At 41.5% G+C, this 26,000-nt stretch overlaps 7 protein-coding genes across 7 annotated transcripts; 3 read left to right on the top strand and 4 right to left on the bottom strand.

The window, feature by feature from the left end:
• Nucleotides 1-11,160: 11,160 nt before the first annotated feature.
• Nucleotides 11,161-11,552, top strand: LOC133112051 (histone H2A-like). Its single transcript, XM_061222736.1, has one exon. It carries the CDS (start codon nt 11,166-11,168, stop codon nt 11,550-11,552), a length of 387 nt encoding a protein of 128 aa, XP_061078720.1. The 5' UTR covers nt 11,161-11,165.
• Nucleotides 11,553-12,298: 746 nt separating this feature from the next.
• LOC133112041 (histone H3) lies at nt 12,299-12,739 on the top strand. Its single transcript, XM_061222725.1, has one exon. It carries the CDS (start codon nt 12,313-12,315, stop codon nt 12,721-12,723), a length of 411 nt encoding a protein of 136 aa, XP_061078709.1. The 5' UTR covers nt 12,299-12,312; the 3' UTR covers nt 12,724-12,739.
• A 1,371-nt stretch (nt 12,740-14,110) lies between these two features.
• Nucleotides 14,111-14,481, top strand: LOC133112073 (histone H4). The gene has a single exon (XM_061222758.1). The coding sequence runs from the start codon at nt 14,119-14,121 to the stop codon at nt 14,428-14,430; it is 312 nt and encodes a 103-aa protein (XP_061078742.1). The 5' UTR covers nt 14,111-14,118; the 3' UTR covers nt 14,431-14,481.
• Nucleotides 14,482-15,499: 1,018 nt separating this feature from the next.
• Nucleotides 15,500-15,874, bottom strand: LOC133112066 (histone H2B-like). The gene has a single exon (XM_061222750.1). The coding sequence runs from the start codon at nt 15,872-15,874 to the stop codon at nt 15,500-15,502; it is 375 nt and encodes a 124-aa protein (XP_061078734.1).
• Nucleotides 15,875-17,342: 1,468 nt separating this feature from the next.
• On the bottom strand, nt 17,343-17,753 carry LOC133112044 (histone H3). The gene has a single exon (XM_061222728.1). It carries the CDS (start codon nt 17,751-17,753, stop codon nt 17,343-17,345), a length of 411 nt encoding a protein of 136 aa, XP_061078712.1.
• Nucleotides 17,754-19,063: 1,310 nt separating this feature from the next.
• Nucleotides 19,064-19,450, bottom strand: LOC133112053 (histone H2A-like). The gene has a single exon (XM_061222738.1). The coding sequence runs from the start codon at nt 19,448-19,450 to the stop codon at nt 19,064-19,066; it is 387 nt and encodes a 128-aa protein (XP_061078722.1).
• A 1,664-nt stretch (nt 19,451-21,114) lies between these two features.
• LOC133112037 (histone H1-like) lies at nt 21,115-21,741 on the bottom strand. Its single transcript, XM_061222720.1, has one exon. It carries the CDS (start codon nt 21,739-21,741, stop codon nt 21,115-21,117), a length of 627 nt encoding a protein of 208 aa, XP_061078704.1.
• Nucleotides 21,742-26,000: the final 4,259 nt, after the last annotated feature.

The following is a 26,000-nucleotide window of genomic DNA, read 5'->3' on the forward strand; positions in this document are numbered from 1 at the left end:
TGCTGACTCTCTTAAACATTACGCTGTCTGGCAGGTACACTGCCTGCTGACTCTATTAAACATTACTCTAGCCACACCCAGGCCTGATTACTGCCACACCTGTTCTCAATCAAGAAATCACTTTAATAGGACCTGCCTGACAAAGTGAAGTAGACCAAATGATCCTCAAAAGCTAGACATCATGCTGAGATCGAAATAAATTCAGGAACAAATGAGAAAGAAAGTAATTGAGATCTAGCAGTCTGTAAAAGGTTATAAAGCCATTTCTAAAGCTTTGGGACTCCAGCGAACCACAGTGAGAGCCATTATCCACAAATGGCGAAAACATGGAACAGTGGTGAACCTTCCCTGGAGTGGCCGGCCGACCAAAATTACCCCAAGAGCACAGCGACGACTCATCCAAGAGGTCACAAAAGACCCCACAACAACATCCAAAGAACTGCAGGCCTCACTTGCCTCAGGTAAGGTCAGTGTTCATGACTCCACCATAAGAAAGAGACTGGGCAAAAATGGCCTGCATGGCAGAGTTCCAAGACGAAAACCACTGCTGAGCAAAAAGAACATTAAGGCTCGTCTCAATTTTGCCAGAAAACATCTTGATGTTCCCCAAGACTTTTGGGAAAATACTCTGTGCTCTGACGAGACAAAAGTTGAACTTTTTGGAAGGTGTGTGTCCCATTACATCTGGCGTAAAAGTAACACCGCATTTCAGAAAAAGAACATCATACCAACAGTAAAATATGGTGGTGGTAGTGTGATGGTCTGGGGCTGTTTTGCTGCTTCAGGACCTGGAAGACTTGCTGTGATAAATGGAACCATGAATTCTGCTGTCTACCAAAAAATCCTGAAGGAGAATGTCCGGCCATCTGTTCGTGACCTCAAGCTGAAACGAACTTGGGTTCTGCAGCAGGACAATGATCCAAAACACACCAGCAAGTCCACCTCTGAATGGCTGAAGAAAAACAAAATAAAGACTTTGGAGTGCCTAGTCAGAGTCCTGACCTGAGTCCTATTGAGATGCTGTGGCATGACCTTAAAAAGGCGGTTCATGCTCGAAAACCCTCCAATGTGGCTGAATTACAACAATTCTGCAAAGCTGAGTGGGCCAAAATTCATCCACAGTGCTGTAAGAGACTCATTGCAAGTTATTGCAAATGCTTGATTGCAATTGTTGCTGCTAAGGGTGGCCCAACCAGTTATTAGGTTTAGGGGGCAATCACTTTTTCACACAGGGCCATGTAGGTTTGGATTTTTTTTCTCCCTTAATAATAAAAACCTTCATTTAAAAACTGCATTTTGTGTTTACTTGTGTTGTCTTTGACTAATATTAAAATTTGTTTGATATGAAACATTTAAGTGTGACAAACATGCAAAAAAATTAGAAATCAGGAAGGGGGCAAACACTTTTTCACACCACTGTATATGGTTAATGCCTTTAAATTACTTCTGAGAGATCACATTTAACAATTATTGTGTCATTCGCTTTGGTGAAAAAGTTGTAGTTCATGGAAGAAATCCGCAATTATCTTGACTTGGGAGTCATGTTTATGTTGATTATCCAATTAATTCTAATTGGAGTTGAATATAAATGACAAAACGTTTGCTATCAACAGGGGATAAGTCATGGCTTTTTTTTGTTTTAGTTTTTTTTGCTTTTATGGGGCATGGAAAAAGAAATGTATTGAACACTGCAGCTAAATGCATAAAACTATGTTGAAGTATTTTGTAAAGTTGCAATAAAGTTATTATACGATTATGTGCACATTCCTTAAAAGTACGGTAAGACTATGGTGACACATGCACTGTTACAAGACAGCCCGGAGCCGGTCCGCTGGTTGCATGTGCATTCTGGAGGGATGCTTGTGTGTGTGGCGAGTGAGCGCTCAATGTGAAGAATGGCATAACTTACATAACCTGCGGCTACTATTCCTTTAAGAGTCACAGCATGTGATGACGTGTCGTTAGACGTGTCTGGTAATCATGTCTAAGATGAGCGGCCAAATTTTTTGAGCTAACAAAATTGTGCAACACCTTTCTCACAAACCATTTTGTTTAATAAACAAACATATTGGTGAATGACAATATAAATGATGTGAAACATGTCCACAGCATCCTGGGAGTAGTCCACGTATTCCACGTATTGCTTGTGCCATGTTAAATTCCTTCTCTATGGTAGAGGACAAATAATTTAGCCAAGAAAACCTCAAACCTAAATATCTAAAAACTATTTCCACTTGCCTTCAGCGGAATGCATGTTTTTAGACATTAGCAATTTTAGAAGCTATTACTTTTACAAGTTCACTTTTTTTGTTGTTAATTGAAGTTATTGCTGAACTCACCATGCCATGGCATGGAAAAAAATAGGAAACACCTTGAATATAAAATCGTCTTGAATAGTCAGCATGCGTTTAAGACCAATTTTGATTCAATTCCAAATAATAAATCTGGAGAAGAACAACTCGCGGTTAAAGGTGGCTGTTAAGAGCCTGGTGACAAAGGGTGTCTTGCTTCAGACTAAAGGAACCGGTGCCTCTGGCTCGTTTAAGCTTAACAAGAAGCTGCCACTTGAAAAGAAGAAGCCTGCCAAGAAGGTAGCCCCTAAGATTAAGAAGCCCGCTGTGGCTAAAAAGCCGGTAGCAAAGAAGGCTGTGGCAAAAAAGTCACCGAAGAAGCCCGCTACACCAAAGGCAAAGAACAGCAGCGGCTAAGAAGCCGACCAAGAGTCCGAAGAAAACAAAGGCGGCCAAGCCAAAAGTTGCCAAACCCAAGAGCATCAGAGCCAAGAAAGTTGGTCCGAGGAAGAAGTGAGAATGTGCACTATCACGTCATTTCACTCATATGAAAGGCTCTTTTGAGAGCCATCCAAACGTTCTTGAACGTGCAAGTTCTTTCCATTTTTATCCAGCTAGGTCTTCAACCTGGTTATATTTTCGAGATCCTTGGTGACAAGGTGATGTTCACTCGGAATTGATCATAGGTATTCATGAGCATAAAGTTACATTTTCAGATTGTTCAATTCACAGACCGTAAGATGCTCTCCTTTTAAAATGATTATTTTATTAGGCATTCACAAACTCACCCAGGTATTATTTCCACTGAATAAGTAGTCCATATTGGTGCCATGTGATCAAACAGGCTTACTGCTTTCAAGGTTGATCTAAACTTATAGCTATACCAACTCAACACTAACCAATGAAATTCTGGGAATCAAGCATTCATCAAGTATCATAATATATAACAGTTTTTTGATGTGCTGGACTATTTTGGTATGTTTGGACCGGTCAATAAATGTATAGCTTGAAGGGCGGCTTATTGGGCGCGACAAGGTTCAACTGCGCAAGGTCAGGTCGTCTTAGCTTGACGAGACGTTTGTAATAACATATTATATAACCCAGTTCATATAGCCGAACATACCCTGATATATGGCATTCCTGTTTGAATTATAGCCACCGACTAGCAGCTATAGAAGCCAGACACAATACAATTATCAGAACAATACAAATCCAAATCATCCACTGTATTTCTGCACTCACAACCGTCTTAACAGCTCTCAGTTCCGCCAATTGATATGAAACTGAACTGCGCAGCTTTGACAGAAAGTTACGAGGATGCGCAGCTTATGTTGTGTACTTCTGGAATCATAAAGTAAAAACGGAGTAAAAACGCTGCCTCAATACTGTAAGCACACATATTTGAAGGAAAGACAAGCAAGTATCAGACAAATATATGTCCATAGGGCCGAACATGATCCCTACCTATAACAATTTTTGGCAGAAAAAATGGATGACTGAAACCACAGAGTCCACCGAATGCAAATACGTAAAAAAAAACATCTCAATGTGAATACAGTCTGCAAGCCTAACTCACATCACAGTGTGTTTTTTTTTAAGCTAACATTGCAGTAATCCATTGACAATAATGGTCCCTGATACGGTTATAAAGCATAGTGTGTGATAATTAAAATAATTATCCTCCACTGTTTCATGAAAAAAGTGAAGAGCAGTTGAACACTTTCAAACGAATATATGTTTAAATAAATGAGCAAAATAGATAGTCATCGAAATAAAACAAGTGCTGGTTAGAGAGCTTAAAATATTGATGGCAAAAAGATGGTTACCTTCTTAACTTATCATTTGTTTGAACAATCTTGTCTTGTCTTGTTTTGGTTGACAAAGCAATTAATTTGTCAAATATAAAAAGCAACAGCAATAATTATTCTCTAGTTAGTGTAGTATTCTTCTGAAGTTTCAGGTTGTGTTAGTATTTGGCCTAAGGCAACATGGGAACAGATAGATAGATAGATAGATAGATAGATAGATAGATAGATACTTTATTCATCCCAAGGGAAATTTTAGGCATCCAGTAGCTTATACATACACACATATACACACATATCTCACACACATAAAGATCAAAATCACTCACAGAAAAGTAAGAAATAAAGCGCATGTGAAGTGATTACAAAGGCCTAGTAGGGATTGGCCCTGTGATATATTGACCATGATAAGGTGCTATGGTAGATTGTGTGCAATGGTGGTAGTGCAAAAGTACAATGTAAACAGTAAACTCAACAGGGGTAAAAGTGAGGATTACAGTCCAGATTGTGTAGAGGGCTAATATAGCCTGTTAGGACAGTCAGACAGATATTGGATAGAGGATGGTAGACAAAGGTGATGTGGTGGAAGGAGCAGAAAGAGAAAAGTCAAATTCTCTCCTCCCATTTTGTGTGATATTGTATAACTGAATGGCCCTTGGAACAAAGGACCTTCTTAACCTGTCTGTTGAGAATGTCAGAGACAGGAGTTTGCTGCTGAAGATGCTCTTCTGTCTGTTAAGTGTGTTATATAGTGGGTGGCAGTCATTGTCCAGGATTGCCAGCATCCTGTTCAGTGTCCTTTTCTCTGCTGTTGATACTATGCACTCCAGCTCCATTCCAACTACAGAGCCAGCTTTCCTTACCAGCCTTTCCAGTCTCCCAGCGTCCCTCTTCTTAATGCTGCCTCCCCAGCACACAACGGCATAAGAAAGGTCACTGGCAATGACAGACTGGTAAAACATCCAGAGGAGCTTACTGCAGACATTGAAAGGCCGCAGCCTCCTGAGGAAGTAGAGCCGACTCTGCCCTTTCCTGTAGAGTGCATCAGTGTTGGCTGACCAGTCCAGTTTATTGTCCAGGTGTACCCCTAGGTATTTGTATGTGCTGACCACCTCCACATTGACCCCTTCAATGGAGACTGGCAGCATAGGTGGCTTAGTCCTCCTGAAATCCATCACCATCTCCTTGGTTTTGGAAATGTTCAGCTGCATATGGTTGAGATTGCACCACTGCACATCCACCAGGTTCCTGTACTCATCCTCCTGCCCATCCCTGATACACCCCACTATTGCAGTGTCGTCTGAAAACTTCTGCATGTGGCATGACTCTGAGTTGTACCTGAAGTCAGACGTATACAGGATGAACAGGACTGGTGAAAGCACAGTCCCCTGTGGCGACCACAAACAGTCCTTCAGCCTGACGAACTGTGGTCTCTCCGTCAGGTAGTCTGTAATCCAGGATACCAGGTGAGTGTCTACCCCCATCTGCACAAGCTTGTCTCTCAGTCTGGCTGGCTGGATGGGGTTGGAGGCGCTGGAGAAGTCAAATAACATGATTCTCACAGCACCTTTCCCTTTGTCCAGATGAGAGTGGGTCCTGTGCAGCATGTAGATCATGGGGCGACATGGCTCAGGCAGTAAGAGCAGTCGTCTGGCAGTCGGATGGTTGCCAGTTCGATCCCCTGCCCGGCCTGTGTCGAAGTGTCCCTGAGCAAGACACCTAACCCCCAAATGCTCCTGACAAGCTGGTCGGTGCCTTGCATGGCAGCCAATCGCCGTCGGTGTGTGAGTGTGTGTATGAATGGGTGAATGGAGAAGCATCAATTGTACAGTGCTTTGGATAAAGGCGCTATATAAATGCCTGCCATTAACCATTTAGCATAATGGAATCTTCCATGCCCACCTTCTCCTGGTATGCAAACTGGAGCAGGTCGAGTGCGTGGTGGACCTGGGGTCTGAGGATGTTGAGTAACAGTCGCTCCATGGTCTTCATCATGTGTAATATTAGAGCGACTGGCCTGTAGTCATTGAGCTGGCTGGGGTGTGGTTTCTTTGGGAGTGGGATGAGACATGATGTCTTCCACACCATCCCAGGTTGAAGACATGCTGCAGAGGCTCCCCCAGTTCCACAGCACAGGCTTTGAGCAGTCTCGGACATACTCGGTCTGGGCCGGCTGCTTTTCGGGGGCGGAGTCTCCTTAGCTCTCCACTGACCTGATACGCTGTGATGATGGGAGGTAGGGTGGTCCTGTCGCTGTGTGTCAGGTGAGGGGTTGCATCTGTGAGCGGTGGGGAAGGTGAAGTCACACTGTCTGTGGCGGCAGCATGGGGGAGGGGTACTTCAGTAGCTGGCTGAGGAGGTGATAGTGGGGGTGTGGGAGCATGGTTGCCTGTAGTGCACGGAGCCATGATGTCTGTGGCCACTTCAGCCTGGGGGAGGGGTACATCAGCAGTTGGTTGTGGAGGTGAGAGTGGAGGGGGAGGGGGCATGTGGTGAACAGGAGAGAGTAGCAGAGCAGTCAAAATGGTTGTAAAAATGGTTGAGTTTGTTGGCTCTATCCAAATCCCCTTCCAAGGTACTGTTGCTCCTCCTGCAGCCTGTGATGGTTTTCATGCCATCCCAGACTTCTTTCATGCTGTTCTCCTGCAACTTCTGTTCCACCTTCTTTCTGTATTCCTCCTTTGCCTCTTTCAGCCTGACCTTAAGTTCCCCCTGTACGCTCTTCAGCTCTTCCCTCTTTGAAAGCCCTCTTCTTTCTATTGAGGAGGCCCTTGACGTCGCTGGTAATCCAAGGCTTGTTGTTTGGAAAGCAACGTACAGTTCTAGTGGGAACTACAATGTCCATACAGAAATCCAGGTAGTCAGTGGTGCAGTTTGTGACCCCTCCAAATCTTCACCATATGAATCCTGTAACACACTCCAGTCCGTCGACTCAAAGCAGTCCCTCAGAGTCTCCTCTGCTTCGGAAGACCATTTCCTGAAGGAACGCATGGTGGTTGGCTGTCTGCGGACGAGTGGAGTGTACTGTGGTTGAAGGAAGACCAGGTTATGATCTGATCTCCCTAGCGGTGGAATTGTGGTGGCAATGTATGCATCCTTGACATTAGCATACAAGAGGTCAATTGTCCTGTTCTTTCATGTTGGGCAAGTATTGGTCGTGTTTTTTGTACTCAAAAATGAGCTGTATGAGGTCAGGTTAATGAGGCCTACAGGTCATAAATAGCAAATAGAAGTGCAAAACTTGTAATGTTCACAAGAACTTAAGTTGATTAAAAGATCTAACATAACATGAGGTAATAATATATGGACTATTATGGTAAATGGTTGGCATTCATATCACACCTTTATCCAAAGCGCTGTACAATTGATGCTTCTCATTCACCCATCCATACACACACTCACACACCGGCGATTGGCTGCCATGCAAGGCACCGACCAGCTCGTCAGGAGCATTTGGGGGTTAGGTGTCTCGCTCAGGGACACTTCAACACAGCCCGGGCAGGGGATCGAACCGGCAACCCTCCGACTGCCAGGCGACTGCTCTTACTGCCTGAGCCATGTCACCCCACATTATTATGGATTTATAAGCAGCTATAATGGGGCAGTAATTTTGGACCGGGAACACCAAATTAATGAACATCTTGCATCTTCAGTCACAAAAACTCTTTGGAATGATGAGACAAAGAAAACAAGAAACAAAACCAATCTGGAGTTTGCCAATCATCATTGGAATGATGTCTAGAAGAGAGTGCTTTGGTCAGATGAGACCAAAATGTAATACTTTTGGCCATATGCACCATCAACATTTTGGTGGCAAAAATGGAATGCAAAAGACGCACCTCATACCTACTGTCAAATATGGAGGTGGGTCATTGATTTTTGTTGGCAGTGGTTCAGGGGCCCTATTTATGATCAATGGCACAATTAATTCCACAAACAAAGTACCAGCAACTATTGGCAGAAAATCTGGTTGTCTCTGTGAGGAAGCTGAGACTTGACCGTAGGTAGATTGTGCAGAAAGACAATGACCACAAACATATATCAGGATCCACATAGTATTAAACCAGGGGTACAATAATTGTGGAACCAGTATTTTTGGGTAATGTTTCATTTATTTGAAAGATGTATGACAATGGTTGATTTGAAGCATTAATAAAGCACACTGCTTTACACATGTTAGTTTTCTGCACTTTTGTGCAAATTTATAATAATTCTGGAGCCCACTGTATGTCTCCGAGGTATATTTATTTTCTCCTTAATTTCTATGTGCTAGTCGGGATTCTTGTTCTCTCCAATCAAAACAAATTCAGTTTCTTCATGATTTAACTTAGCTCCTGCAACATGTTCATAGAGATCCCGGTGTAGCCACTATAAGATCCGCACAGCCGTTGGGCCCTTGAGCAAGGCCCTTAACCCTGCATTGCTCCAGGGGAGGATTGTCTCCTGCTTAGTCTAATCAACTGTACGTCGCTCTGGATAAGAGTGTCTGCCAAATGCCAATAATGTAATGTAATGATCAAACCATTGTCAGATGCAGTCTCTGTACCACACCACTGAAATTATTTGGAGTTAGGGTTAGAGGCCTGCACAACCACACGCAGGCTCCAACTTGTGACCTATCCTGCTACCCCGTGTTCAAACAAGCTGACTGGGTTAGAGTTTTTTTTAACTCCATGGCTTGTAATTAATGATGGTTGTAGATGAATGGATATCAATATACAATCTTAAAGTTATTTAGGCTAATTAGCCGGATTCCTATGATAAGGACAAAACCCCTCCATGTTTTGAGCTAAACCCTTCAAAGGATATGCATTGCCATTTAAAGTCCCCTGCCAAAGGAGGTTCGACCAGGTATTAAATCCTTTTTCCACCAGCACTGTGAATGTTCAATGGATGTGTCCAATAAAGGTATTATTTGTGTGGTATTAGGTTAAGCACATTGAGTTTGTCTATACTTGGGACTTAGATCAGATCACATTTTATGACCAATTAATGCAGAAAACCAAGTAATTCCAAAGGGTTCACATACTTTTTCTTGCCACTGTATATAGGGCCTGTAATCAATATATCACATGTATGCTGCTTGTTATCAAATCAAATGATCCTAGAACATTTAATTACAGCTGAGCTTATGAAAACACAAGAAACCACAGTGTAAACTGTCGAAATGAGATGAGAAAATGAGAAAAATGCATCAGGCTAAAGAAGTACATTTACTCACTTAGAAGAAAGTATTAATCAGATGTTTAGTAGTATATTTTCAATGATTTACTGCTGTTTAGTATGTCTGTATATTTTCTATGATTTACTGCTGTTTAGTATGTCTGTATATTTTCTATGATTTACTGCTGATAAAAGTTATTTGTTAGAAGTGCATAAGTGACCCATGTGTAATCTAAAGTTGAGTAAAATAATTACTATGAAGTGGAAAGTACCAAAAATGATTAATATGATGTGGAAAGTACCAAAAAATGGTTAATATGCTGTGGAAAGTACCAGAAATGATCCATAGGCTGTAGAAAGTTCCAGAAAGCACCATGTTTGGAATAGCACCGTGTTTTACATGATTCCGATGTTAATGATTCCATTTTGTTAAAAAAACAGCTTACAAAGGAAGATGGATGTAATAAGAGCCGTTATTTTTTAGGAAATCAATGGGCAGATTCGTCACCATGGTTTCAAGACCTAGAAGTAAATCCTTGTAACGCAGTCAAGTCAGCTGATGTTTTTTGAGGAAGTTATTTGAGGAGTTGAGATAAGAACAGTGCATAAAATGGGTGTTAAGTCTGATATTCAAGGTTGGAGTCTGCGGATTTGAACCGGCTGTTGTGCACGTGTGCCAATAAAGTCAAATTTTCTGAAGAGCTTGCTGCCGTGGTATATTTTCCTTCCTGAAGTTATTTTTCAACAAACTGAAGATCGGACCTTGAAGTCTGCCGTTTCCTAGCAACGACACAACGTACAACAAAGTGCTAAGTGTATTTTACCTGTTAAAATAATAAGGTCAATCAATCAATCAATGAATTTTGATTGGGAAATAAGAAGCAGCATAATCACTGGAATAAGAGGCAAGTACACTACAATGGATCAGTTTTTCAGTCATGAAATGCATAGATGTATGTAATGTAACAAATATGTAAGAGTGGTTTAAGTAGTGTGCGTGTGCTTGTGTGTGTGTGTGTGTGACTTTTATTTTCCTCTGTTTGATGCTCGAAAACACGTTACTAAAATCACAATATAGTTCAGTAGTTTTATGTCTAATTTATAAAATCTATGCAAAATGATACAGAACATGAAAAAATAAGGAATTTTGAAAGCCAAATTCAGGGAGTTTATGCATCAAGCATCTTATCATTACTCATAATGACAGGTAAAAACAGGTCACAGGTCAGCACAACTCTATGCAGACACTTTGGTCCAGGTCTAGGCTTTTAACTTGTGTTTGGGATAAACATGTCAGTGATTATTTTTATGATCTGCTCTGCTGGTTGCAGAAAGGGAAGGCTGAAGAAAAAGAAAGAGGTAGAACTCAAGCAGGCAGCCTTTCTTTTTTTCTTTTTTTCTTTTTTTCATTTTTTCGCTTCCCCCACCAAAAAAATGTCTGTGCACGACCCAAATGTGCTGACGACGACTTCGGTAGACTGCGTTTATGCTCTACTCTGTGGGCTGATATGTGGTCTTTTGTGACAGGCTTCAATCAGGTCGTCTTAGCTTGCGAGCCATTTGGAAGTTGGGTTGAAAAAAAATTAAATATAATGTAGAGGAGAGCGGGATTGGTAACAACAAATCAGAAGTAATGCATGGCCTTTACGTTCATTTTATATATTGAAATGCGTGTGATTGTTTCTTATAGTTATCGGGTCTTTAAGCCTCTTTTCAGCTCTTTAGAAAGTAGGCCTACGATTCAGTTGGGTTGTTCTGGGACGTGAGCTTCGCCGAAGAGAAATGTCGTCCTATATGATTGGACGGAATCACGTCAACGCTGCAGCCAATGGGTGAACAGAGTGTTGCTATAAGAAAGACAATCGTCTGCAGTTAGCATTGTTGCTTATTCTGACGTGAACGAAAAATGAGTGGAAGAGGGAAGACTGGTGGAAAAGCGAGAGCGAAAGCTAAGACTCGTTCATCGAGGGCTGGGCTCCAGTTCCCAGTTGGTCGCGTTCATCGTCTTCTGCGGAAAGGAAACTATGCCCAGCGTGTTGGTGCGGGTGCTCCGGTTTATCTGGCCGCTGTGCTCGAATATCTGACCGCTGAGATCCTTGAGTTGGCTGGTAACGCTGCCCGCGATAACAAGAAAACCCGCATCATTCCCAGACATCTGCAGCTGGCGGTACGTAACGACGAGGAGTTGAATAAACTCCTTGGAGGCGTCACAATTGCTCAGGGTGGAGTACTGCCGAACATCCAAGCCGTGCTGCTCCCAAAGAAGACCGAGAAGGCAGCGAAGGCCAAGTAATTTCTGCATCCTCCCCACAAGAAATCCGTAACTCAAAGGCTCTTTTCAGAGCCACCCCATATCTATTTAAAATGCGCAAAGCTGCCATTTAAACTGAAGTATAACAGTTTGTGATTGTTTCCGTACTTTGAATGCGAATCTACTTGATTTAGCAAGTTCTAAAATTTGCTAAATTAGTTCAATTAGTTCGCTTTTGGTACATAAATGCGCTGAAGGCCATTTCCCCCCTTTAAGCTATGCATGTCCGAAATCAGTCACTAACCACAACTAGGAAGAATAAAGAATTTGCGATCTCGGACGTGGAGCAATTGTCAGCAATTGGAGAGTAAGCCGACTCCATAGGCTCCACATTTGTGAAAATGTGGAGACTCGGCCAATAACACTAAAACGGTGGATAATGAATGTTTTAATTTATTCAAAGCCTTATGGAACAAACCTGCTATTCGATTAACCCTCCGAATGTCAAACGACAGAAAAGGCGGAGGATTTGCATTGCATTGTTACTGATGATGTTTGGCTCGCTTTAGCGATGTTGTACTCAAAGTTGAACTACATAATCAAAGGCGGTGAAAGAGAAGGTTCACTTTTTGGCGGCAGAGGAAGCTGGAAGATCCAATAGCATTGGGCAATGAAGGCAGGTTCAGGGCCAATAGGGATCCGTAAAATCCTATCCAATCAGTTCCTCTCTGATATGGTTTAAAGGCGTATATCAGCGGCGTGAAGACATTTTTTCCGAAAACCAGCAGCTGAGTACACAGCAATGGCTAGAACGAAGCAGACCGCACGCAAATCTACTGGCGGCAAAGCGCCCAGAAAACAGCTCGCCACTAAGGCTGCGCGTAAGAGTGCGCCTGCGACAGGCGGCGTGAAGAAGCCCCATCGTTACAGGCCTGGTACTGTAGCTCTGCGAGAAATCCGCCGCTATCAGAAGTCTACCGAGCTGTTGATCCGCAAGCTGCCGTTCCAGCGCCTTGTGAGGGAGATCGCTCAGGATTTCAAGACCGATCTCCGCTTCCAAAGCTCCGCTGTTATGGCTCTACAGGAGGCCAGTGAGGCATATCTGGTTGGTCTCTTCGAGGACACCAATCTGTGCGCCATTCATGCCAAGAGGGTGACCATCATGCCCAAAGATATCCAGCTGGCCCGCCGCATTCGTGGAGAGCGTGCTTAATATTGTTTGTGAACTGACAAACCAAAAAGTCAAAGGCTCTTTTAAGAGCCACTTAAACCCCATTCAGAACAGCAATATTTTCCGTCCTTATGTGCAAAGTTTTATTTTCTTTTGGTGCCCTCTTTTTCATATATAATTGTAGCCCTCGGGATCACCGGTGGGAATTGGGTCTGGAAGCTTCACTTCCTCTGCTCCCCTCTCCGCAGCTAAAATAATCTATTCCATATTAACCCTGTACTTTAACTGATACGCTGTCCGACATTGGTGATTTTGATACGATTATTCTGTAGCATTCAGCGATTTGCTGTCCCTAATTAAAAGGAAAATTGTTAAATGCAGTATTTTAAGCCCGCTATTGCAGATTTGTCAATGTCATGACCACTCTTTACCTCTGAATACTTTGAGATAATTATAGATGCTTTATAAACAACTAGCATTCGAACAGACCGCCTTTGAAACCGCTTTAAACAACTGGATAATGCACTTCCGACCTGCCATGTGTATCATTTGTGCAACTATTTCAGGGAAGCACGACATATTTTTATATGCCATACAAATTGCCTATATTAACAACAGTAGCCGAATTAGCAACTAACTTTTTAGATGTTAGTTTGGCAGATTCAAATCCAGTCCAATCCTCTCATTTTGTCATCTACAATATTTTTGTAATAGACAGGGAAAAAACAGACATACTTCCCCGCAGTTATGTTGTTTTGTCGTCTCACCATGGACTAGACAGTACAATCAGTGTCAGATTTGAGTAATTTCTTAAAATAACTGAGTTATTCTTAATTTGAAGTGGTAAATCTGTTGAAATAAACTACTTTAATTAATTTCCATAAAAAACATATTCATGTCTACTTTGGAACATGTTATCTCAACAGATCTACACAATTAGTGTATCACTGGTATTAATACTCCATAAAATGTTCATTTTGGCATGGACTTTTTAATGGATTTACATTTAATGAACTTTAAAAGACACACTGTTCAAGGTAAACCTATGCTGTAGCACCCCTGTGCATGCTGATTTTTGTTCCAAACCCAATTGCCATAAAATAGTTTTAACAAGCTGTTAATCATTCTTCATTAGGTACTTTTCATCTTAATATGTGTTATTGACCTTAAACCACATTATGCCAGGAACAGCTTTGCAATGGTATGAATAATAACATGACCACGTTCATATTGATCTTATTGCATTATCAGGTAAACGAGACTTCTTTGCTCTGCAGGAAATCACCAAATACCTCGCGAGATTGGAAGTGCTGGAGGCGGGCTTTAGCTCGAGCGACCTTTTGACGCAGGCTTCAATCAGGTCGTCTTGGCGCAGATATATGCGTGTTTTGGAAATCGGAGCTCATTTTCAACAAGTAACAGCGCTTAGTTTGAATTATGTCTGGTCGCGGCAAAGGTGGAAAGGGTCTTGGGAAAGGAGGCGCTAAGCGTCATCGCAAAGTTCTGCGTGACAATATCCAGGGTATTACGAAGCCTGCGATTCGTCGTTTGGCTCGCCGTGGAGGAGTCAAGCGTATATCTGGTCTGATCTACGAAGAGACTCGTGGAGTCCTGAAGGTGTTTTTGGAGAATGTGATCCGCGATGCTGTCACTTACACCGAACACGCCAAGAGAAAGACCGTGACCGCTATGGATGTAGTTTATGCTCTGAAGCGTCAGGGTCGCACTCTGTACGGCTTCGGTGGGTAAATGTTGATACTTCGTAAATGCCTTCTGAAACTACCCAAAGGCTCTTTTAAGAGCCACCCACGTTCTCCATGAAAAGTAGAATTTCCTATTTTTGCCATTTTGCTTGTGCCAAGAAACTGATCCCCAAGCGGCAAAACGTTACTGCAGACCGCAATTAAACGCTCCAACAGTGTTTGCTATTTTGTTGTATTTAACCCCATTTCTAGACAATCGCTCCTTCGTATTCACCCACGTATTGATAATGCAAGCTTCTTTAATGTGTATTTTAACTCAGATTTATAAATGAAGTAGCCTACTACTGCAACACTTATTTACCACCTGCGAATTGTTGAAATGCAAATTCAGAAATTCTACAGAAAATCGACAAATATTTGAATATTTTTAATGTAGGTTATATTGGCATCGCTTGTATTTAAACATTAAATAACCGTAATATGGACATATCAGATACCCATGAGCCACACATTTATTCAGAATCAGAAATCGTTTAAATTGAGTATTAAATAATACTGCACCATGTTCAAATTATAACTCTCAAACTATGTACTCGGGCAATGAAAACAGTTCATATTTTTGTAAGGTAGAAATTAGAGTTTTCATGAAACATTACATGAGTAGAAGATGACACTCAATGGAAGAGTGGAAAGACAGGACCAGATGTAAGACTCAAAAGAGAATAGGAAGGATGAGGAATGTATTTGCACATCCGGACCTAAATGGTATATCTAAGAGACTGGTGGAGCATGTAATGTTCTCTTGCCCAAAATATAATTGAGATTACGGAATGAATTGACATTTTCCAATGAAATAATGCTGAAACGCCATTCCCTTGTGTTCTTTTTAGTTTAGCATTAGAAATGCTTTGTACGTTAGATGTTTTTTATTTTGTCATTTCTTCATATACACATCTACTTTTTCCAGTGGGTGGCAGCAATGACCCACAAAGCTGGCTATTAACAGACGGACTCTCATTTGTACATCCACACAAGTTTAAGAAATTAGATCGTGCCTCTTAGTTGTTGTGGGTGGCTCTTAAAAGAGCCTTTGGGTAAAGCATCACTGCGATAGTTTACTTTGAGCTGGTGTACTTAGTGACGGCCTTGGTACCCTCAGACACTGCGTGTTTGGCCAACTCTCCGGGCAGCAGAAGGCGCACTGCGGTCTGGATCTCCCTTGAAGAGATGGTGGAACGCTTGTTGTAGTGAGCCAAACGGGAAGACTCACCAGCAATACGCTCGAAAATGTCGTTGACAAATGAATTCATGATCCCCATGGCTTTGGAAGAGATACCAGTGTCAGGATGCACTTGCTTTAAAACCTTGTACACATAGATAGCGTAGCTCTCCTTCCTGGACTTTCTGCGTTTCTTTCCTCCCTTCCCGGCAGTCTTGGTCACTGCTTTCTTTGAACCCTTCTTGGCCACGGACTTCACTTGTTCAGGCATTTCGCACGTTAGAATAAAGAGAACGCGATCCGGTCTCGCAATTCAACTGTCTGCCGAGGGATCTATGCTAATTTACATGCCTTTTTTACCGGTGACGTCAGACAAATTGTCATTGGATGGTGTTTGTTGACGTTACCATTTTCAAAATCTATTGGTTGAATGCGGCGGGTCTGCAAAAATAACTCTCTTTTGAACGCAAGACCACCCATTTTCCCTTCAGACCGTTTGTCATATATTCTTATATTTGTTAAGATAGACGTGATCATTAACAGCAGTACGTAGCAACATATTAAAATAATAAAACAATGCACTATAACTGTTTATAGACAAGTTTAAACATTTTAAAGCATTTGAAATTTAAGCAGGTAGTTTTAATGTTGTGGCTGATCGGTGTATGTTTTTGGCGTGTTGTACTTACATGAACAGAACTTATCCGCTTCAGAGAAGCTTTTTCCTTTTTTTGAATATCTTTTTAAAAAGCTGAAATTGTATTTCTGGTGTTTTTGGGGCGTCAATTTATACTAATCACAAATGTTGTTAACGTGCCTTTGATGTACAATTACTTGGTATCTATCAACATACACAAGGGGATATGAAGAAAGCTGTGTCTTCACCTTATCATAAATCTGGTGAGATCGTTTCCGATCACGCAGACATTTGCACACGGATTTCCGATCATGCAGACATTTGCACATGGATTTTCCAAAATACTGATGAGGCCCAGTGTCTTTCTACATTCTCGTCTTCTTCTTCTTCTTCTTCTCTTAATGCTTCTTCTTCTTCTAATACTTCTAATGCTTCTAATTCTTGTTATCATTATTCTTCCTATTTTTCTTCTGTTTAGGATATCTATGGCAGGCCCTAGAACCGTAAGGTAAATGTTTTGAAATTTCCCACACTGATTGGGGACAGTGCCTTGATTCTTTTCACCAAATAATCTTCACCTCGGGTGCTCCAGTTGAGGCACGTTTGTTCATGTCAGTTTTGAGCCATATGAAGTATCGTTCCATTCCTTGGATTAAATGCATTTGTGTCTAACATCTCCAAACGTATACTGGGGAACAAGACGAATGCCCAACCCTGCCTTTCCCGCCCGCAGTAAAGAAGCCCTAACTGAAGGAGCACTTCTCTCGATTCCACAGAAGATCATCAGATTGCTTACGCACTTGCATATACTCCACATATCAAATGGCACAAAACAAAAAAGAAATTAAGGAGTGTGTTGCCTTTTCAAAGGCTATCGATAAATCAAAGATATAACCGAATAAATTCGTTCAGAAATTACTGCTCGCGGAAGAAATAATTCCAAGCGTTATTCAGATCAATATTTCCATTACCTACATTTACGCGCCAACTAGTAAGATGCATCAACAACCAAAAGCACATGGAACATTTTACTGCTCTAACAAGAAGTGAGGTGGCTCTTAAAAGAGCCTTTGCCGTTTGGATTGTGTGCTTGCAAACCATCTTAAGCGCGCTCTCCACGAATGCGGCGAGCCAGCTGGATATCCTTGGGCATGATAGTCACTCTCTTGGCATGAATGGCGCACAGATTGGTGTCCTCAAACAGACCAACCAGATAAGCCTCGCTGGCCTCCTGAAGAGCCATCACAGCTGAGCTTTGGAAGCGGAGATCAGTCTTGAAATCCTGAGCGATCTCTCGCACAAGGCGCTGGAACGGCAATTTGCGAATCAAAAGTTCAGTAGACTTTTGATAGCGGCGGATTTCTCGTAAGGCTACAGTACCTGGCCTATAACGATGAGGCTTCTTCACGCCGCCTGTCGCAGGCGCACTCTTACGCGCAGCCTTAGTGGCGAGCTGCTTCCTGGGAGCTTTCCCACCGGTAGATTTACGTGCGGTCTGCTTCGTTCTCGCCATTGATTCCTACTCAATTGTTGTGTTTTAGAATACCTTTATGTCCCCTGACACCAGGCCTTAAAGCATACCACCTCAGAGCTGATTGGATGGGCTTTCACGGATCCTCATTGGCCCTGATCCTGCATTCATTCCCCGAGCGGATTGTGTCGTTTCTTCAGCATCATGTCACCAAAATTGAAACTTTTCTCTTACTGCCTTGAATTAAATTCAAGTCCAATTCAGTCCAATATCGTCTCCAATATATATTACATTACATTATTGGCAAATATATATATATTATATTATTTTGTATCACCAGCCTTGCACGAATTGACGGGCAACAACTGTGACCAGATGCAAACAGTCAAAATGCGGTTAAAGATTGATAATGTGCATTCTTATTCTTATTAATTCACGACTCTGAAGAACTAGGGCAAGCTCTTTTCTTTTGGAATTAATTCACAAAACAACGTGAAACTCATGAGAAACTATGACAAAACGTAGGTCATGTTGCGCATATGAATAATTAATGCTGTGCATTTAAGCCAAAATGTGTCGTGTCAGTGGGCCAGCGTAGCCAGCGAGCTCGCTGCTTATTTTTCCGCCACAGAGCCATGTTGGACTGACACCATCTGCGTCACAAAGACAGGGCTGTGATCTATTTTGAAGAATGAAATTATATAATTTAATACTGCTAGCCTGTGTGTCAACTTCATGAGTTTATTTTCCTTCAACGGTTGTAACAAACTGTCATTATTTCTGGAAGCAAGCACAGCACATTATTTTGTTAACTCTGTAATTATATGTGAACGCATATTGCCCAACTAATATTTCTTGTGTCTGGATTTCGGTATTTAACGACATCTCCAGTAGCTCTCTCCGGCGAATATTCAGCGGAAACGAGCTAGGCTTGCATAACAATCTTGGCTAAAACTTTATTAATTAGCTGGAGCGGTGTGTGTGATTCCAAGTGTACGTCAGCATGAAAAGTAGACCGCCTACCAAAGGAAAATACAGTAGGCCAACTCTATAGCCAAAACCCCACCACGATTGACCCTCATTTTCTTCCAAACAAAAGTGTTGAGTCATTGGTAAAGATTTTAGTCACGGCGATCTCATTAACCAAAGTTACGGCCTTCTTCATACAAAGAATAGTGGTCGGAATTGCGGTGACTGAACTCGCAGTGTAAATAATACGGACACAAGGGACATAAGACAAGCCGTCACGAAGTTAATACATTAAAATGGCAACTTTTTGCGTTTGTAGGACTGTGGGGTGGCTCTGAAAAGAGCCTTGGAGTTACGGTTTTCTTGTGGGATCGATGCAGGAATTACTTGGCCTTCACTGCCTTCTCGGTCTTCTTTGGGAGCAACACGGCTTGGATGTTCGGTAGTACTCCACCCTGAGCAATTGTGACGCCTCCAAGGAGCTTATTCAACTCTTCATCGTTACGTACCGCCAACTGCAGATGTCTGGGAATGATGCGGGTTTTCTTGTTATCTCGGGCAGCGTTACCAGCCAACTCAAGGATCTCAGCGGTCAGATATTCGAGCACAGCGGCCAGATAAACCGGAGCACCCGCACCAACACGTTCGCCATAGTTTCCTTTACGCAGTAATCGGTGAACGCGACCAACCGGGAACTGGAGCCCAGCCCTCGATGAACGAGTTTTAGCTTTTGCTCTCACTTTTCCACCAGTCTTTCCTCTACCACTCATTTTCAGTATCTAATCACGACAAAGATTAACGCTTCTTACGCGCGAGCGTCTTTCTTATAGCAACACTCTGTTCACCTATTGGCTGAAGCGTTGATGAGTTTTCGTCCAATCATATAGGAAGACATTTTTTCGACGTTGCTCACAGCTCAGTACTTCTGAATTGAATCAAACCCAAGTTTGAAATTTGACATTTCAGCCTTGATAAAATAGTTTAAATACACAGAAACTACAAAGAACCAATCGCATATCAATATATAAAATGAACGTAAAGGCCACGCATTACTTCTATATATCCATCATTGTCCACTGCTTGTTTCATTAGCCTTTGGTGTATATATTTTCTCCATAATTCAGAGGGTTTTTTTTGGAAAGCAACATAACTAGAAATAGCATTCTGGTTAAGAACCAGATTAAACCTTGTTTTCCACAACTTCATTGTCAGGATGTATACAATGGGCCAGATAATGTCCACATCTATACTTGTCTTTATAAATTCCACAAATGATTCCTCCAGTTTATTTGCATATTAATAACACAGATTAATAACCAAAACAGATTTTAGCATTGTTCATTAATATTACATTATATTTCAATTCGTTTTCAAAATGATTAGTATATGTGCACCATTAGATTTCATGTGTCCCGTGTTGCCTTGGGTCAAATACTAACACTAACTGAAACTAGACTAGAATACTACACTAGCTAGATAATTATTGCTATTGCTTATATTTGACAAATTAATTGATTTGTCAACCAACACAAATACAGACGAGATTTTTAGAAGGTAACCATCATTTTGCCATCCATATTTTAAACTCTCTAACCAAACTTGTTTTAATTCGACGACTATCCATTTTGCTTATTTATTTAAACATATTTAACTATCACACACTCTGCGTCATAACCGTGTTAAGCAGGTTGTGCGTACATAAATGCAGTGGATGATTTGGATTTGTATTGTTCTGATTATTTTATTTTATTTTATTTTATTTGGCTCCTATAGCTGCTAGTCAGAGGCTGTGATTCAAGCAGGAATGCCATATATCAGGCTGTGTTCGGCTATATGAATTCGGTTGTATAATAAGCTATTACTAACGTCTCGTCAAGCTAAGACGACCTGATTGAAACCTTGCACAATTGAACCTTGTCGCGCCCAATTAGCCGCCCTTCATACTATGCATTTATTGACTACTGGCCAAACCTACCGAAGTAGTCCAGCACATAAAGAACAAAATAATGCAAAAACTACTGACCTCGAGGTTGGCAATTTAAAATTGTTCTTATAAATGTATTTCAAATGTATCGTCTTGGCAAACCTTTGTAGACTTTCAATGTCCTCTGAATGGTTCAGCTCAAAAGGTAAAAATCAACCATGAGCCTGTTTGATCACATGGTACCAGTATGGACAAGTTACTTAGTGGGGAGAATAACCTGGGTGCGCTAGTGAATGCCTAATAAAATTATCATTTTAAAATCATCTTACGGTCTGTGAATTGACAATCTGAAATGTAACTTTATGCTAATGAATACCTATGATCAATTCCGAGTGAACATCATCTTGTCACCAAGGGATATAAATGGAAATAACTTGCACGTTCAAAAATTAGTGGATGGCTCTTAAAAGAGCCTTTTATATTAGTGAAATGACGTAATAGTGCACGTTCTCATTTCTTCTTCGGAGCAACTTTCTTGGCTTTGGTGCTCTTGGGTTTGGCAACTTTTGGCTTGGCCGCCTTGGTTTTCTTAGGGCTCTTGGTCACCTTCTTCGCCGCTGCTGCTGATTTCTTGACTTTCTTCGGACTCTTGGTCGGCTTCTTAGCCGCTGCCGCCTTCTTGGCTTTCTTTGGGCTCTTCTTCGCCTTCGGTGTAGCAGGCTTCTTCGGTGACTTTTTTGCCGCAGCCTTCTTTGCTACCGGCTTTTTAGCCACAGCGGGCTTCTTAATCTTAGGGGCTACCTTCTTGACAGGCTTCTTTTCAAGCGGTAGCTTCTTGTTAAGCTTAAACGAGCCAGCGGCACCGGTTCCTTTAGTCTGAAGCAAGACACCCTTTGTCACCAGGCTCTTAACAGCAACCTTTACCCGCGAGTTGTTCTTCTCCACGTCGTAGCCGCTGGCGACCAGAGCTTTCTTCAAGGCAGCCAGGGAAACTCCGCTCCTCTCCTTGGAAGCAGAAATTGCCTTCACGATTAATTCGCCAACGCTGGGCCCCACTCTCTTGGACTTGCTTGCTTGTTTCTTCTTAGAAGCTTTAGCCGGGGCGGCTGCCGGGGGAGCTGGAGCAACTTCTGCCATTTCTCAGATTCTCTCTTTTCACACTTACGGTTAGTGATTACGTTCCGTTTCTGCTGACCGAGCGACAGGGGGGAATGGACTTAAATGCTACATGAGGACCATATAGACTCAGCCAGCCCGGTACAGCCTCTCTCAGCTCCTGAAAACTCGGTTCACTTGTGTTTTCTCTTCACCGATAGTGATGAAATAACACAATGTGCAGTTATTTTACAAACAAAAAAACACCGGGAATGTCCATTTGTTGCCCTTCTGTCAACAAATTAACTTCTGTGCCCTGAGCAATATTGCCGTTTTTTCTCCAGCATGTCCAAAACCTCGCCACTTACACGTCCAAGTACTCGTTAAATGTGTTTCTCGCACTCGAATAGCCTTTTAAAATGACCAAACATGTCATGCACATGCATTTTTTTTGGTTAATTAATGACAAAAGCTCCGTGTGAAAGCAGAAACAATTAAATTACTCGTTACATACCCAAGTGAGACTTTAAAGCAGGACTTACATTTTTGACAGTAAAGCAGAGCAGAGCACACATCTATGCTGAGTTTTCATTAAAGTTGCTGCCTTTCAACGTCTGCTAAATCAACCATTGTGGTTCTGAAACCATCGTTTATAGCAAACTTATTTTCTATATCGTCATTAATATATACTGCAATGTTAATGGGTCCACTCCACATATAAAATGTAATCTTGTTCAAATCGTGCCTCATACGCTTTTTCTGGTGTCTCGTATCACCCTTGGATGCTCAGGTTTTATTTCACAGTGTGTGGAACTCGCCCCTTTCGTCCATAATAGCATTATAAGAAACGTCGTTATAGAAAGCTTTTTTTGGTCTTTAACTCATGCTGACCATGAAAGGCGATCGTGTTTCCTTTTTGTTTCTTTGCCATGTTGTGGTGAGTTCAGCAATCACTTCAATTAACTCACCAAATTGAAGTGAGTTTCCTGATAGCGGCATGTCTTGAACATTTCACGTGTGTTTCCCTAAAGCTTGAAGAAGTAATTTTTCAAGAATTACGTGAGTTAACTTCAGGCCAACGAGTTTTTCACTTGGCAAGGTACCACGTCGTTCAGAGTATTTTTTACAGAGCCGCTTTGAAATAGGAGAAAACTAAATACTTTCTGAAGTGAAATGACAAGAGGGAGACAAGTGAGAAGAAAATAGATATTTTTTTGTTTTTGTTTAGCATGACTATGAATTGTATTTCACTGATCAACGGGTTTTAACCTGGCCTCATCCCTTCTATTATGTTAGGGTCAAATTTGACCAGTTTTCAAGGTGAGATGTTATTTATTGCAGATCTTGTTTTTTTTTTTTTCATTGGAACAAGACTTCATATCCTCAAAAACAGCTATATAAACACAACAAAACTAATAGTCAGCATTTCAGTAAATTCTAAAGGTCTCATAAAAGAAAAGTTATATCTCTGGTATTATGGGTCAAATATGACCCGGGAGAGAATATTGGCTGTTGGTAGTATGGCGTGCATCATTGAAAAGTTGTGGGTAGGTCTGTGGGTAGCTTTTGGGTCAAAGATTCATTTTTGACTAATTTTGACACTGCACCCCTCCCTGCACAGGAACCATTATTTTCTTGCAGTCCCTCTGGCACCCCTCCCCCCACGGGAATTAACCTTTCTCACAGAATTTGGACACTGAAATTCAATGTTCAGTTTGAATATTGACTTTTTAACCTTTTTTCCTGTAACACCACAGATGTTAATCATTAATTTTGAACCGTAACACCACAGATGTTAATAATTAATAATATGAAGTTCTAAAAAACCCACAAGCAATTCATGATAGAAAGTGTTTTCTAATATTAGTCTATTATAGTCAGATAACATAATTACCCATTGTCTTCACTATAGGAAATATGAGTGAATTTAAACCCTTTTTTTCAACTGAAAACAAGTGGTATATTTTAATTCAAAGCAGTGATTGTATGCAGTGATTGTATGGTTATGAATGCATAGTAAGTTAGTTATGAGGTAAAAAACTAAATTGGATGACAATCATTGTTTTTTTATTTTTTTTTGTGTTTTGGGCTGAGAGAAATCAAAAAAGGTGTTGCCAACTTTCTAACAGATTAGGAAGGTTAACCCTGATCTCATTTGTACGGTTTTCGCGATGGTTCATACGTTCTTCCACAACCTGCCTTCATGAGACACATTGGAAAAAAAAAAAAAAACATCCAAATGAGTTCTAGGTTTAACGCCAAGATTAATTAATTGTCCCCACCATTTCCCCTGTCTCCAGTGACACAATCACTTGTTCTGTTCTCAAGAAAACCTTCCAAATGTCCATAACGAGACACACACCGTGAGTAGGCTTGTGTAACATGTAAACTGCTGTAGGCTAAACTATGCGGTCCTGCAAGATGAGAATGCGGCAATGGTGCATTTAGAATTTTTTTTGTTTCTGACGCAGAGACTGTGCTGAACGCTTGGTGGAGAGGCTAGTTTCTGATGCAGAGACTGTGCTGAACGCTTGGTGGAGAGGCTAGTTTCTTATGCAGAGACTGATTTGTGATGAACGCTTGGTGGATAGGCTAGTTCAGTTTTTTCATTGCTAAATGTGCAATTTGTAGAATTGTTTGGTGACGATGCATTTGCAAAAAGTAAATTCTGCACACATGCACTTGATGACATTTCGGAGAATATATACTCTACCTATGTGTTCAGGTGTGTTTACAATAGAGAACAAAAATGTCACTAAGACGTGTGTGCTAACGATTTGTACTTCCATAACTCAACAGTTTGAATATCCTTTCAATTCATCAAAAAAGTAAACTTGTAAAAGTAATAGAACATTTTTCCAAAAATGTCTAAAAACGTGCATTCCGCTGTGGTAGGCTAGTGGAAATAGTTTTTAGATTTTTAGGTTTCCTAGGCTAAATGAAGCGGCACGGATGGTGCGGTGGGTAGCACTGCCGCCTCACAGCAAGGAGGTCCTGGGTTTGAATCCCCATCAGCCGGGGCCTCTGTGCGGAGTTTGCATGTTCTTCCCGTGTCTGCGTGGGTTTCCTCCGGGTACTCCGGTTTCCTCCCACAGTCCAAAGACATGCAGGTTAGGCTGATCGGAGAGTCTAAATTGCCCATAGGTGTGAGTGAATGGTGTGTGTGCCCTGCGATGGACTGGCGACCTGTCCAGGGTGTATTCCTGCCTTTCGCCCAATGTATGCTGGGATAGGCTCCAGCCCCCCTGCGACCCTGTTCAGGATAAGCGAGTTAAGATAATGGATGGATGGATAGGCTAAATGATTTGTCCTCTACCATAGAGAAGGGATTTAACATTACATTACATTATTGGCATTTGGCAGACGCTCTTATCCAAAGCGACATACCATTGATTAGACTAAGCAGGAGATAATCCTCTCCTGGGGCAATGCAGGGTTAAGGGCCTTGCTCAAGGGCCCCCAACGGTTGTGCGGATCTTATTGTGGCTACACCAGGCTTAGAACCACTGACCTTGCGTGTCCCAGTCCTTTACCTTAACCACTACGCTACAGGCCACCCCTAACATGGCACAAGCAATACATGGAATCTCATGACTAGTCCCAGGATGCTGTGGAAAAAAAAATTCTACCAGCCACTCACATCAGGCCTCAGGCCTTTAATGTACTTCTCTATACTTCTCTATACTTTTTTGTAAGAGTGTGCCTCGTCGGATTCAACAAACTAATTGGAAAAATTAATACTTCAATGACCGTTATAATGTACCCTCCTATTATGTTTGGGGTCAATTTGATCTCCTTCAGTGTTTGACATCTGTTAGAAACCAGTTAACCTTTATTTCATCTTGATACTATATGATTCCAATAAACATATGTCAATTTGACCCCAAACATTAAAAGCAGTCATAAACTCTTCACATAATAGGATAAAAGTTTGTTTAATTAAATTTGTTGGAACCTCTCCATTCACACCTTGGACACAAACTGATTTATATTTGCAGCACACAATAATCAACACAACTATGTAATACAATAAAATCTTTATCATTGTTCTATTGTATATTCTCAGTGAAATCCTGAATTTATATATATTTTAAGCATTTTATTCACTTCACCAAATGAAGAATAATCCAATTTTGAGCCAGCCTAACTACCAACATCATCTGAAATACAGGTGCCCTATCCTAGTTTAGTGATAAGAATTTGTGTTTTTCAGCGGCAGGAACTGGGAGACTAGTCAGGATTGAGAGAAAGATGAATGCAGTAATGTACAGAGACATCCTGGATGAAAACCTGCTCCAGAG

The sequence above is a fragment of the Conger conger genome, chromosome 15 (assembly GCF_963514075.1).
Source record: "Conger conger chromosome 15, fConCon1.1, whole genome shotgun sequence".
In the NCBI taxonomy this organism is placed as follows: Eukaryota; Metazoa; Chordata; class Actinopteri; order Anguilliformes; family Congridae; genus Conger; species Conger conger.